Here is a 14,791-nt window from a genome sequence, read left to right as displayed (position 1 = left end):
CTTCAACATTGTCCCCGCCAGAAATCTTGACTCCTCCAGCTCAGTTAACAGATTATCCCCCATGCTCACACCATGGCTCCATGGACAGTCCTTATTTGATGTATATAGGTGCCTCAACTCATCATCCAGAAAGTATACCCACTACTCCCCTCGCCACAGATCCTTTTCTAGGATCGACCTCTTCTTGGTTGATAAGTGGACCCTACCGGGAGTCAGGCAAGCAGATATAGGTAAAACAACGTGGTCGGACCACTCGCCTATCTTTCTCACGTTTGACACATCTAAATCTCCCCCAAACCATGGCAATTGGAGAAATAATGTCTCTCTCTTGAGAATATAGGATAATGATTAAGGAATCCCTAGCTGAATTCTTTTCGCTCAATATGAATCCAGACGTGGATATCTTCTCCATATGGTGTGCGCACAAGGCATACATAAAAGGGATACTGATCAAGATCAGCTCCCTCCACAAGAAAAAGAAATAGCTTCAAACTAGCAATATTCTTGAGCAAATCACGAAAGTGGAGCAGAATATGCAGGCCGCCCCTTAAATTGAGATTCACATGGAACTTATGTCCCTTCGTCATAAACTTTGCCAGGTAGTAATTGAGGACTATGTCAAAACTCTAAACTTCTCAAAAATGAACTACTACACGGCTTACAACAAACCCTCCAGACTAATGGCTAGAATAATAAAACAACGCCAAGCGCCCTCTAAGATCCCATTCTTGATCAAACAGGATGGATCGAAAAAGAAAAAAATTCACCCCCAAGCTATAGCAGACGAATTTAGTCTCTTCTACTCTAACTTATATAATTTAAACAGAGACGACTCCACCCCTCAACTAGATCCCCAACAAATCAACAGCTTTTTGGAAAGGGTTAGCCTCCCTAAGATTACGGAGGAGCAGTTAAAATCGCTGAATTCTCCTGTCTCTTGTCTGGAGGTTCTGGAGACAATTAAAACACTGAAGGCACACAAGGCCCCAGGTCCGGATGGCTTTTCAAATGAATACTACAAAGACTTCGCCCCAGGACCTGGCGCCTTGTTTGGCTGAAACATTCAATAAAGCGGCATCCACGGGAGCTCTCCCGAGGGAAATGCTGTGTGCCACTATAGTTACGATTCCCAAGCAGGGAAAGGCCCCGAACTCGCCTGCGAACTTTCGCCCTATCTCTCTATTAAATAGCGACACAAAGCTCTATTCAAAACTACTAGCCCAGCACCTGCTAAAAATCCTTCCACAAATAGTTCATAGTGATCAGGCGGGATTTACCAGAGGAAGGCAGCCGTCGGATGCCACCAGAAGAGTATTGAATCTCGTAGCTATGGCAGAGGCGAGCCACACCCCAGCCATTCTACTGGCTTTAGATGCTGAAAAAGCCTTTGATAGGCTTCACTGGGGGTTCGCCTTCGCCACCCTGGAGAGGTTTGGCTTCTGGGGAAACATCCTCGAGGCCATTCGGGCGCTATATGGTTTCCCATCAGCCAGAGTGCTATTCGAAGGAGACTTTTCTAGAGCCTTCCAAATCACCAATGGCACCCGTCAGGGGTGTCCCCTATCCCTGCTACAATTTACGCTCATCATGGAGCCTCTGGCGGAGGCGATCAGACTTAATACAAATGTCAGAGGAATCCCAGCCGGATCCAGGCAACATAAGATAAGTCTCTTTGCGGACGATGTCCTGCTCCTCCTCACGGACCCCACTTCACCCTTAAGAGAAGTATACAACATAATTCAAGAATTCAGCAAAATCTCCTTCTACAAATTAAACATTGCCAAATCCCAAATCCTCGCCATAAACATAGATAACTCCCTAAAGCTTAGCATTCAAAAGGAGTTCCCATTTCAATGGGGGGAAAACAACATTCCCTACTTAGGAGTAAAAATTTGCTCTCCATTGTCCAACACTCTATCGTCAAACCTGTCCCCTCTATTATCTACCCTACAGACTGAGCTGGAAGCTCTCGCAAAGAGAGAACCGTCATGGCTGGGCAGAGTCAACCTTTATAAAATGTTGATCCTCCCCAAAATCCTCTACTTTTTTCACACAATCCCCCTTCCAATCCCCAAACTGGAAGTCTCCAAATTTCCAAAGCAACTCTCAAACTGCCTATGGGGAGGTAAGAGGCCAAGGGTCGCAGCTTCCATACTCTTCCTCAATAGAAAACAGGGAGGCCTGGGAGTACCAAATTTTTGGTCATATCTACAGGTGTCTAACATCAACCAATCTAGACACTGGTTGAAATCTGGGCCTGGACCAAGTTGGCTCCAGATTGAGACCCAGCTTAATGATGGTAGACCCACCCGCTCTCTTCTTCTGGCTTCCCTACTGTCCTCCCTCTCCCCAACAACACCTCCTATATATAAGCCCCATTCTATTCCCCCTCCCCCCCCCCCCATGCAAGCAGCTCTGGATTCTTGGTCCTGGCTGGCCCAGAGTATCAACCATCATATGACTAAAACAATTGAACACATACCAATTTCCATCCTGGAATTTTTTATCCCCAACATCCACTTGGATAGATGGATAAGAAAGGGTATTACTACCTTAAATAGTCTGCTACTGAACGATGATATTCTCCCGTTTCAAACGCTAAAGGAGACATTTGACTTACCCTCCGAGGAGGCTTTTAGATATCTTCAAATTCAATCTTTTCTCCTTTCCTCTAAAATTGAAAGGGTGAGGATGCCGGTCAACCTTCTGAGTGTCTTAAACAATCCTTCCCCGACGTCTAGATCCCTGGTGAGAACCTGCTATGATATGCTTTCAGGTGACATGAAGGCGACAAAACCTGCGCACGTTCTCAACTGGGAGAAAGACTTAGGGAGGAAATTCACCCCTGATAAATGGCTTTCGGCCTTTACTTGGGCCAATAAAGCAACCATCAATTCCAACACTCTTGAGGTTCACATTAAGGTCCTGACCAGGTGGTACTTCACTCCAGTAGCTCTGGCCAGAGCTTTCGCTGACTCGGATAACGGATGCTGGAGACAGTGTGGCCATAGAGGCAATATTTGCCACATATTCTGGAGCTGTCCAAAACTTCTGCCTTTCTGGGACGAGGTCTTCTCTATCTTGAGTAAAATGACAAAAAAGTCTACCCCCAAGTCTCCAGACCTAGCTATTCTGTTAATAGATAATAATAAATACATCCCTCATACTATGAAAAATCTGATAGACCACATCCTGCTTTCTGCCAAATTATTGATCGCAAGGAAATGGAGGTCTATCAATTCCCCTTCCATTCTAGAACTAATACAGACAATATCTGACCACAACACTTATGAGAAACTGTATGCCCTAAAAAGCGGAGGCTACAAGAAATATCGAACGGAACCCTTGGATACAAATATATGCAAACTAATTCCCAATTGCTGACCCCCGACATTCCCTTACCCTCTTCTTCCTTCCCTATCCCTGTATTCTTTCTTTTAAAGTTATCTTGCTGTTTACTATTGACTTAAAGTGTAAGAAGTAAAAATTTTAAAGCAACTATATTTCTTGTTCTAACTAAGACTAATCCATGCAAGGTTGCATAGCTATTTATGCTTTCACTCAAGATATGGATATAGACTTTACAAAAACTCTATAAAGAAACCAGCTCTTTAAATATGTTTAACTGTTACTAACACCTCGCAAAGATTGTATACATGTTTGCATAAATCTTCTATATACATTCTGTATGTACCTTTTTTAAAAGATATGAAAAACCAATAAAGAACAAATTGAAAAAAAAAAATGTACAGGTCTCTGTATGTAGGGCCCCAATAGTGAACTGTAACTCCGGGGTAACCAGATTTACAAGACCAGCCTGCAAGGGAGTAGAGTCAACACCAGAGACCAGAATAGGGGGGTCTAAACGGAAAAAATACTCAGACAGTTTAGCAACAAAATCAAAATTAACAAAATTAGCAACAGCTCCAGAATCCAGAAACACTTGCCCGGTACGGTAGAAAGACCGGAATTCTAAGGTGCAGGGCAACAACATCTTAGACCTTACAGGGAGTACCTTAGCTCCTAGACAGTCCTCCTGACAACTGCCTAGGAGCGGAAGTTTTCCTGCCGTGGCTTTTTCTCGCAGGTCACAATGCGATGACCCAGCTCCCCACAGTAGAGACAGACTTCATCCTGAGACGATATTCCCGACGTTGCTTCAGGGTCATGGTTCCCAGCTCCATTGGTTCTGCGGAGGGAGGGGTTAAGGTCGGAACCACGGAAGATGTAGACGTACGGACAGGGCTGGTCCGAGTCGAGCTTCTGGCCCTCAAGCGTCGGTCAGCCCGGATGGCCAGGGACATGGCTTGCTCCAAAGTCCTAGGCTCCGGGTGTGCCACCAAGAGGTCCTTGAGGCCCTCCAACAGACTGGCCAAAAACAGATCCTTTAAGGCAGCGTCATTCCACCCAGGCTCCGTGCAGTGTTGGCGAAATTGTGCACAATAGTCCTCAGCCACCTTCCGCCCCTGTTGCAAGGCCAGGAGTTTAGAGACTGCGAAGGCAGCACGGTCAGGTTCGTCATACAGCTGACCCAAAGCAGCAAAAAAGGCGTCTAGTGGCTGTCGGGTAAGGGAGTCAGCTGGTAAGGAGAAGGCCCAGTTTTGGGGTTCTCCCCTCAGGCGAGTTATCACGAAACCCACCTTCTGGTATTCTGTGCCAGAGGACTGGTGTCGAAGGTCAAAATAAAGCTTGCAGCCTTCTCTGAACACAAAAAACTGACTTCTCTGCCCGGAAAATAAGTCAGGAGGTGTTGCTCGGGGTTCAGAAACTGTACCAGGAGTGGGGAGGAGCTGCACCATATTAGAAGACCCTCGCTGCTCCTCATGCTGCAGGCGAGCAGTCAGGTCCTGGACCAGGTTCGTCAGAACCTGGACCTGGTTGGCTAAGGCCGCCACATCCTCCATAGCGGGTTTCAAGGTTGCTGGTCGGATGTAGGGATCCGACTTCCTTTCGACCAGTTTTACTGTCAGGACTCGGGGTACGGGAAACTGGAAGTCCCTGAAAATACCTGCAACCCCTGTCCCTACCTACTTGCCCTCCTGGGCTAGGTCCCAGGGCGACAACTGGGTGACGGTCCCTACACTCACTAAGGAAGGGAGACACTGGAACAAACAACAGCAAGGAGAGTCAGACAATCCGGGTCAGCAACGAGAGGGTGCACGGTACAAGAGGGTCAGGCAAAGGCAACGTCAGGTCAAAGCAGAGAGTCAATATCAGGAGTCAAAAACACGAAGTACGCTGGTGTAGCAGGAGAACCAAACTAACACTGACACTGGTCTGCAGACACAAGCAGGTTTAAATGCTCTCAGAGCTCCCGCCCCAGCAGCAGATTGGGGCGAGGAGCCTGACAGCAGCTGAGTGCACCCAGCAGCACTGGGGAACCCGCCCCCAGCCCTGCAGGAGGCAGAAAAGGAGACACATGCCTGGTTGCTATGATACCGAGGACGCAATGCGGGGCAACACCCACCACGTCCCTGGCAACCCGGCGGCGAGAAGGAGCTCGGCGGCCAGAAGAGGTGACGAGGACCGGCGCCCCCCTGTGCTGCACAGCAGCCACACGTGTGACAGGACCAGCGGTGCGGGCACGATGGACCCGCGAACCGCCAGTCCTTACAGCTCCCTTGTAAAACACCTCAGCGACAAACGGTAGATTTCAGAACTTTATGGAATCTGGAAGGTTGCTCCTTTTTCTTGGAGTTTTAAGGACAATTCGGGTTAACAAGTATAGATTGTCTTTACTTCTTCCTGTGACATTATTTTCAAAGCTTATGAATTAATTCACTAAACATTTATTTCCTGTATTTAACATCTAGAAGAATGAAGATCCGTGTATATACAGTGATGATTGTGAGAGCCGGTGTTGCCATAGGAATTCCCCCAATGGCTCTGGGAAATGTGCCACAAAATCATTCCCAGATGTAAGATGCTACGGCCCGGTGAGTACCTGTAAGCTGCTCCTATACTGGTTCCTCCTCCTCGCACTCAGTATAATTCCCCACTCACATTAGTTTTAAACTGTCAGATCCACATCATTGATTTTCCAATATGACACCCCATGAGGAAGAATTCCCACTTTATGACCTACAGCTCGGATTGGCATTTCATTCGATAGAATTTCAAAATAGTGCAGATTTAGCTGAAGAATTGGGTGCAGAATCTGTGTCCAATTGGTCAGTGATATTGTGCCTTGTGAACAAGTCCTAAGAGCCCTCTGTCTGTCTCTTTACATCTTTTTAAGTAACTGTTTTGCATTGCTCATAAAATATAGAGCCGGGAGCATCTTAAGAGAAATATACATGATGGGGTTACTATTTTATTTCTATTAGAAGTAGGAGGTTAGCACAATTGTATGTCCCCCAACACACAGGGCCCTGAGGGCATTCTGCATCTCCAAATGAAGAGCCGAGAAGGGAAGAACTGGAAATTTTGTTCCGATAATCTGACCAACTTTTATAATCTGCACCAAATGGCTTTTGTTGCAGATTTTGGTTCAGATATACAAAATCTGTTGTGTGTATGCACCAAGATAGATAGCGCGTGCTGCAATTTTACTTTCACAAAAATCACTGGTGAAGGTGGCTCAATAGAAGTCAATAGGCTAGTGGCATTGCATTTTGCACCCACGAAAAAGCCTTCAAGACATGCTCTATTCTTAAGCACATTTGTGCAACAAAATCTTTATAGGAGTCCATGAGGGTGCACTAAAGTGCACATATGTATGCGTTGGCATGTGCAAAACTCTACACATACTAGAACACTTAGACCTCATAAGTAGAGATGAGCGAACGTACTCGTCCGAGCTTGATACTCGTTCGAGTATTAGCGGGTTCGGGATGCTCGTTATTCGAAACGAGCACCATGCGATGTTCGAGTTACTTTCACTTTCATCTCTGAGACGTTAGCGCGATTTTCTGGCCAATAGAAAGACAGGGAAGGCATTACAACTTCCCCCTGTGACGTTCAAGCCCTATACCACCCCCCTGCAGTGAGTGGCTGGCGAGATCAGGTGTAACCCGAGTATATAAATCGGCCCCTCCCGCGGCTCGCCACAGATGCATTCTGACATAGCTCAGGGAAAGTGCTGCTGATGGTGGAGCTGCTATAGGGAGAGCATTAGGAGTTATTTTAGGCTTTAAGAGCCCCAACAGTCCTTCTTAGGGCCACATCTAACCGTGTGCAGTACTGTTGAGGCTGCTTTTAGCAGTGTTGCACTTTTTTTTTTTGTATATCGGCCGTGCAGAGCATTGCGTCCTCAGTCTGCAGTAATTTTACATAGTCTAGGGCTAGTAGTAGTGAGGCAGGGACAGTGAAAGAGATATACTGTCTATATTGGCAGTGGGCCTTTCCAAAACAATTTGGGGGAAAAAAAATCTATTTGGGCTGCCTGTGACCGTCCTCAGTGTACTGCGTCTCTGCTGGGGGTAATTGTCCTAATTAATACGCAGCCAGCTAAGTGTTACAGCAGGCTTGCGCAAAATTCTTTCCTGGCTCTGCGTTGGCCGTTACATCACCGCTGTCATCCTGTCCAGAGGGAAATAGTCTGCAGTAATTTTACATAGTCCAGGGCCAGTAGTGGTAAGGCAGGGACAGTGAAAGAGATATATTGTCTATATAGGCAGTGGGCTTTTCCAAAACAATTTGGGGAAAAAAAAATCTATTTGGGCTGCCTGTGACCGTCCTCAGTGTACTGCGTCTCTGCTGGGGGTAGTTGTCCTAATTAATACGCAGCCAGCTAAGTGTTACAGGAGGCTTGCGCAAAATTCTTTCCTAGCTCTGCGTTGGCCGTTACATCACCGCTGTCACCCTGTCCAGAGGGAAACAGTCTGCAGTAATTTTACATAGTCCAGTGCCAGTAGTGGTGAGGCAGGGACAGTGAAAGAGATATACTCACTATATAGGCAGTGGGCTTTTCCAAAACAATCTTGGGAAAAAAAATCTATTTGGGCTGCCTGTGACCGTCCTCAGTGTACTGTGTCTCTGCTGGGGGTAGTTGTCCTAATTAATACGCAGCCAGCTAAGTGTTACAGCATTGTTGCGCAAAATTCTTTCCTGTCTCTGCGTTGGCCGTAACATCACTGCTGTCATCCTGTCCAGAGGGAAACAGTCTGCAGTAATTTAACATAGTCTAGAGCCAGTAGTGATGAGGCAGGAACAGTGAAAGAGATATACTGTCTATATAGGCAGTGGGTTTTGCCAAAACAATTTGGGGAAAAAAAAATCTATTTGGGCTGCCTGTGACCGTCCTCAGTGTACTGCGTCTCTGCTGGGGGTAGTTGTCCTAATTAATACGCAGCCAGCTAAGTGTTACAGCAGGCTTGCACCAAATGCTTTCCTGGCTCTGCGTTGGCCGTTACATCACCGCTGTCATCCGCTCCAGAGGGAAACAGTCTGCAGTAATTTTACCTAGTCTAGGGCCAGTAGTGGTGAGGCAGGGACAGTGAAAGAGATATACTCACTATATAGGCAGTAGGCTTTTCCAAAACAATTTGGGGAAAAAAAATCTATTTGGGCTGCCTGTGACCGTCCTCAGTGTACTTTGTCTGTACTGGGGGTATTTGTCCTAATTAATACGCAGCCAGCTAAGTGTTACAGCAGGCTTGCGCAAAATTCTTTCCTGGCTCTGCATTGGCCGTTACATCACTGCTGTCATCCGGTCTAGAGGGAAACAGTCTGCAGTAATTTTACATAGTCTAGGGCCAGTAGTGGTGAGGCAGGGACAGTGAAAGAGATATACTGTCTATATAGGCAGTGGGTTTTTCCAAAACAATTTGGGAGAAAAAAAAACTATTTGGGCTGCCTGTGACCGTCCTCAGTGTACTGCGTCTCTGCTGGGGGTAGTTGTCCTAATTTAATCAGCCAGCTAAGTGTTACAGCAGGCTTGCGCAAAATTCTTTCCTGGCTCTGCGTTGGCCGTTACATCACCGCTGTCATCCGGTCCAGAGGGAAACAGTCTGTAGTAATTTTACATAGTCCAGGGCCAGTAGTGGTGAGGCAGGGACAGTGAAAGAGATATACTGTCTATATAGGCAGTGGGCTTTTCCAAAACAGTTTGGGGAAAAAAAAATCCATTTGGGCTGCCTGTGACCATCCTCAGAGTACTGCGTCTCTGCTGGGGGTAGTTGTCCTAATTAATACGCAGCCAGCTAAGTGTTACAGCATTCTTGCGCAAAATTCTTTCCTGTCTCTGCATTGGCCGTAACATCACTGCTGTCATCCGGTCCAGAGGGAAACAGTCTGCAGTAATTTTACATAGTCTAGGGCCAGTAGTGGTGAGGCAGGGACAGTGAAAGAGATATACTGTCTATATAGGCAGTGGGCTTTTCCAAAACAATTTTGGGAAAAAAAAATCAATTTGTGCTGCCTGTGACCGTCCTCAGTGTACTGCGTCTCTGCTGGGGGTAGTTACCCTAATTAATACGCAGCCAGCTAAGTGTTACAGCAGGCTTGCGCCAAATGCTTTCCTGGCTCTGCGTTGGCCGTTACATCACCACTGTCATCCTGTCCAGAGGAAAGGAGTCTGCAGTAATTTTACATAGTCTAGGGCCAGTAGTGGTGAGGTAGGGACAGTAAAAGAGATATACTGTCTATATAGGCAGTGGGCTTTTCCAAAACAATTTTGGGGGAAAAAAAATCTATTTGGGCTGCCTGTGACTGTCCTCAGTGTACTGCGTCTCTGCTGGGGGCAGTTGTCCTAATTAATACGCAGCTAGCTAAGTGTTACAGCAGGCTTTCGCAAAATTCTTTCCTGGCTCTGCGTTGACCGTTACATCACCGCTATCATCCGGTCCAGAGGGAAACAGTCTGCAGTATTTACATAGTCTAGGGCCAGTAGTGGTGAGGCAGGGACAGTGAAAGAGATATACTGTCTATATAGGAAGTGGGCTTTTCCAAAACAATTTGGGGAAAAAAAATCTATTTGGGCTGCCTGTGACCGTCCTCAGTGTACTGCGTCTCTGCTGGGGGTAGCTGTCCTAATTAATACGCAGCCAGCTAAGTGTTACAGCAGGCTTGCGCAAAATTCTTTCCGGGCTCTGCGTTGGCCGTTACATCACCGCTGTAATCCGGTCCAGAGGGAAACAGTCTGCAGTAATTTTACATAGTTTAGTGCCAGTAGTGGTGAGGCAGGGACAGTGAAAGAGATATACTCACTATATAGGCAGTGGGCTTTTCCAAAACAATTTTGGGAAAAAAAATCTATTTGGGCTGCCTGTGACTGTCCTCAGTGTACTGCGTCTCTGCTGGGGGTAGTTGTCCTAATTAATACACAGTCAGCTAAGTGTTACAGCAGGCTTGCGCCAAATGCTTTCCTGGCTCTGCGTTGGCCATTACATCACCGCTGTCATCCGGTCCAGAGGGAAACAGTCTGCAGTAATTTTACATAGTCTAGGGCTAGTAGTGGTGAGGCAGGGACATTGAAAGAGATATACTATCTATATAGGAAGTTGGCTTTTCCAAAACAATTTGGGGAAAAAAAATCTATTTGGGCTGCCTGTGACCGTCCTCAGTGTACTGCGTCTCTGCTGGGGGTAGTTGTCCTAATTAATACGCAGCCAGCTAAGTGTTACAGCAGGCTTGCACCAAATGCTTTCCTGGCTCTGCGTTGGCCGTTACATCACCGCTGTCATCCGGTCCAGAGGGAAACAGTCTGCAGTAATTTTACCTAGTCTAGGGCCAGTAGTGGTGAGGCAGGGACAGTGAAAGAGATATACTCACTATATAGGCAGTAGGCTTTTCCAAAACAATTTGGGGAAAAAAAATCTATTTGGGCTGCCTGTGACCGTCCTCAGTGTACTTTGTCTGTACTGGGGGTATTTGTCCTAATTAATACGCAGCCAGCTAAGTGTTACAGCAGGCTTGCGCAAAATTCTTTCCTGGCTCTGCATTGGCCGTTACATCACTGCTGTCATCCGGTCTAGAGGGAAACAGTCTGCAGTAATTTTACATAGTCCAGTGCCAGTAGTGGTGAGGCAGGGACAGTGAAAGAGATATACTCACTATATAGGCAGTGGGCTTTTCCAAAACAATTTGGGGAAAAAAAATCTATTTGGGCGTCTCTGCTGGGGGTAGTTGTCCTAATTAATACGCAGCCAGCTAAGTGTTACAGCAGGCTTGCGTAAAATTCTTTCCTGGCTCTGCATTGGCCGTTACATCACTGCTGTCATCCGGTCCAGAGGGAAACAGTCTGTAGTAATTTTACATAGTCTAGGGCCAGTAGTGGTGAGGCAGGGACAGTGAAAGAGATACACTGTCAATATAGGCAGTGGGCTTTTCCAAAACAATTTTGGGGAAAAAAATCTATTTGGGCTGCCTGTGACCGTCCTCAGTGTACTGCGTCTCTGCTGGGGGTAGTTGTCCTAATTAATACGCAGCCAGCTAAGTGTTACAGCAGGCTTGCGCCATATGCTTTCCTGGCTCTGCGTTGGCCGTTACATCACCGCTGTCATCCGGTCCAGAGGGAAACAGTCTGCAGTAATTTTACCTAGTCTAGGGCCAGTAGTGGTGAGGCAGGGACAGTGAAAGAGATATACTCACTATATAGGCAGTGGGCTTTTCCAAAACAATTTGGGGAAAAAAAATCTATTTGGGCTGCCTGTGACCGTCCTCAGTGTACTTTGTCTGTACTGGGGGTATTTGTCCTAATTAATACGCAGCCAGCTAAGTGTTACAGCAGGCTTGCGCAAAATTCTTTCCTGGCTCTGCATTGGCCGTTACATCACTGCTGTCATCCGGTCCAGAGGGAAACAGTCTGCAGTAATTTTACATAGTCTAGGGCCAGTAGTGGTGAGGTAGGGACAGTGAAAGAGATATACTGTCTATATAGGCAGTGGGTTTTTCCAAAACAATTTGGGAGAAAAAAAAACTATTTGGGCTGCCTGTGACCGTCCTCAGTGTACTGCGTCTCTGCTGGGGGTAGTTGTCCTAATTTACGCAGCCAGCTAAGTGTTACAGCAGGCTTGCGCAAAATTCTTTCCTGGCTCTGCGTTGGCCGTTACATCACCGCTGTCATCCTGTCCAGAGGGAATTAGTCTGCAGTAATTTTACATAGTCCAGGGCCAGTAGTGGTGAGGCAGGGATAGTGAAAGAGATATACTGTCTATATAGGCAGTGGGCTTTTCCAAAACAATTTTGGGGGAAAAAAAATCTATTTGGGCTGCCTGTGACTGTCCTCAGTGTACTGCGTCTCTGCTGGGGGCAGTTGTCCTAATTAATACGCAGCTAGCTAAGTGTTACAGCAGGCTTTCGCAAAATTCTTTCCTGGCTCTGCGTTGGCCGTTACATCACCGCTATCATCCGGTCCAGAGGGAAACAGTCTGCAGTATTTACATAGTCTAGGGCCAGTAGTGGTGAGGCAGGGACAGTGAAAGAGATATACTGTCTATATAGGAAGTGGGCTTTTCCAAAACAATTTGGGGAAAAAAAATCTATTTGGGCTGCCTGTGACCGTCCTCAGTGTACTGCGTCTCTGCTGGGGGTAGCTGTCCTAATTAATACGCAGCCAGCTAAGTGTTACAGCAGGCTTGCGCAAAATTCTTTCCGGGCTCTGCGTTGGCCGTTACATCACCGCTGTAATCCGGTCCAGAGGGAAACAGTCTGCAGTAATTTTACATAGTTTAGTGCCAGTAGTGGTGAGGCAGGGACAGTGAAAGAGATATACTCACTATATAGGCAGTGGGCTTTTCCAAAACAATTTTGGGAAAAAAAATCTATTTGGGCTGCCTGTGACTGTCCTCAGTGTACTGCGTCTCTGCTGGGGGTAGTTGTCCTAATTAATACACAGTCAGCTAAGTGTTACAGCAGGCTTGCGCCAAATGCTTTCCTGGCTCTGCGTTGGCCATTACATCACCGCTGTCATCCGGTCCAGAGGGAAACAGTCTGCAGTAATTTTACATAGTCTAGGGCCAGTAGTGGTGAGGCAGGGACATTGAAAGAGATATACTATCTATATAGGAAGTTGGCTTTTCCAAAACAATTTGGGGAAAAAAAATCTATTTGGGCTGCCTGTGACCGTCCTCAGTGTACTGCGTCTCTGCTGGGGGTAGTTGTCCTAATTAATACGCAGCCAGCTAAGTGTTACAGCAGGCTTGCACCAAATGCTTTCCTGGCTCTGCGTTGGCCGTTACATCACCGCTGTCATCCGGTCCAGAGGGAAACAGTCTGCAGTAATTTTACCTAGTCTAGGGCCAGTAGTGGTGAGGCAGGGACAGTGAAAGAGATATACTCACTATATAGGCAGTAGGCTTTTCCAAAACAATTTGGGGAAAAAAAAATCTATTTGGGCTGCCTGTGACCGTCCTCAGTGTACTTTGTCTGTACTGGGGGTATTTGTCCTAATTAATACGCAGCCAGCTAAGTGTTACAGCAGGCTTGCGCAAAATTCTTTCCTGGCTCTGCATTGGCCGTTACATCACTGCTGTCATCCGGTCTAGAGGGAAACAGTCTGCAGTAATTTTACATAGTCCAGTGCCAGTAGTGGTGAGGCAGGGACAGTGAAAGAGATATACTCACTATATAGGCAGTGGGCTTTTCCAAAACAATTTGGGGAAAAAAAAATCTATTTGGGCGTCTCTGCTGGGGGTAGTTGTCCTAATTAATACGCAGCCAGCTAAGTGTTACAGCAGGCTTGCGCAAAATTCTTTCCTGTCTCTGCATTGGCCGTAACATCACTGCTGTCATCCGGTCCAGAGGGAAACAGTCTGCAGTAATTTTACATAGTCTAGGGCCAGTAGTGGTGAGGCAGGGACAGTGAAAGAGATATACTGTCTATATAGGCAGTGGGCTTTTCCAAAACAATTTGGGAGAAAAAAAAAACTATTTGGGCTGCCTGTGACCGTCCTCAGTGTACTGCGTCTCTGCTGGGGGTAGTTGTCCTAATTTACGCAGCCAGCTAAGTGTTACAGCAGGCTTGCGCAAAATTCTTTCCTGGCTCTGCGTTGGCCGTTACATCACCGCTGTCATCCGGTCCAGAGGGAAACAGTCTGCAGTAATTTTTCATAGTCCAGTGCCAGTAGTGGTGAGGCAGGGACAGTGAAAGAGATATACTGTCTATATAGGCAGTGGGCTTTTCCAAAACAATTTGGGGGAAAAAAATCTATTTGGGCTGCCTGTGACCATCCTCAGAGTACTGCGTCTCTGCTGGGGGTAGTTGTCCTAATTAATACGCAGCCAGCTAAGTGTTACAGCATTCTTGCGCAAAATTCTTTCCTGTCTCTGCATTGGCCGTAACATCACTGCTGTCATCCGGTCCAGAGGGAAACAGTCTGCAGTAATTTTACATAGTCTAGGGCCAGTAGTGGTGAGGCAGGGACAGTGAAAGAGATATACTGTCTATATAGGCAGTGGGCTTTTCCAAAACAATTTTGGGAAAAAAAAAATCAATTTGTGCTGCCTGTGACCGTCCTCAGTGTACTACGTCTCTGCAGGGGGTAGTTACCCTAATTAATACGCAGCCAGCTAAGTGTTACAGCAGGCTTGCGCCAAATGCTTTCCTGGCTCTGCGTTGGCCGTTACATCACCACTGTCATCCTGTCCAGAGGGAAGGAGTCTGCAGTAATTTTACATAGTCTAGGGCCAGTAGTGGTGAGGTAGGGACAGTAAAAGAGATATACTGTCTATATAGGCAGTGGGCTTTTCCAAAACAATTTTGGGAAAAAAAATCTATTTGGGCTGCCTGTGACCGTTCTCAGTGTACTGCGTCTCTGCTAGGGGTAGTTGTCCTAATTAATACGCAGCCAGCTAAGTGTTACAGCAGGCTTGCGCAAAATGCTTTCCTGGCTCTGCGTTGGCCGTTACA

The 14,791-nt window shown here is 46.7% G+C and overlaps 2 protein-coding genes across 5 annotated transcripts in view; both read left to right on the top strand.

The window, feature by feature from the left end:
- Positions 1 to 14,791, top strand: part of LOC136588589 (keratin-associated protein 10-4-like) — an 820,730-nt gene that overhangs the window by 318,991 nt on the left and 486,948 nt on the right. The gene's annotated exons all lie outside the window — the stretch shown is intronic.
- LOC136588609 (uncharacterized) overlaps positions 1 to 14,791 on the top strand; it is a 94,474-nt gene that overhangs the window by 25,806 nt on the left and 53,877 nt on the right. For 3 of the 4 annotated variants that reach the window (XM_066587988.1, XM_066587970.1, XM_066587998.1), the window contains exon 2: positions 5,814 to 5,936. In XM_066587988.1, the coding sequence (XP_066444085.1) occupies positions 5,814 to 5,936 (123 nt within the window). The remainder of the gene's footprint in view (positions 1 to 5,813; positions 5,937 to 14,791) is intronic. The other variant, XM_066587979.1, reaches the window with a different exon arrangement.

This window comes from Eleutherodactylus coqui, chromosome 1, assembly GCF_035609145.1.
Source record: "Eleutherodactylus coqui strain aEleCoq1 chromosome 1, aEleCoq1.hap1, whole genome shotgun sequence".
NCBI lineage: Eukaryota > Metazoa > Chordata > Amphibia > Anura > Eleutherodactylidae > Eleutherodactylus > Eleutherodactylus coqui.
The sequence above is the reverse complement of the archived record's forward strand: the minus strand, read 5'-3'. Positions and strand labels throughout refer to the sequence as shown.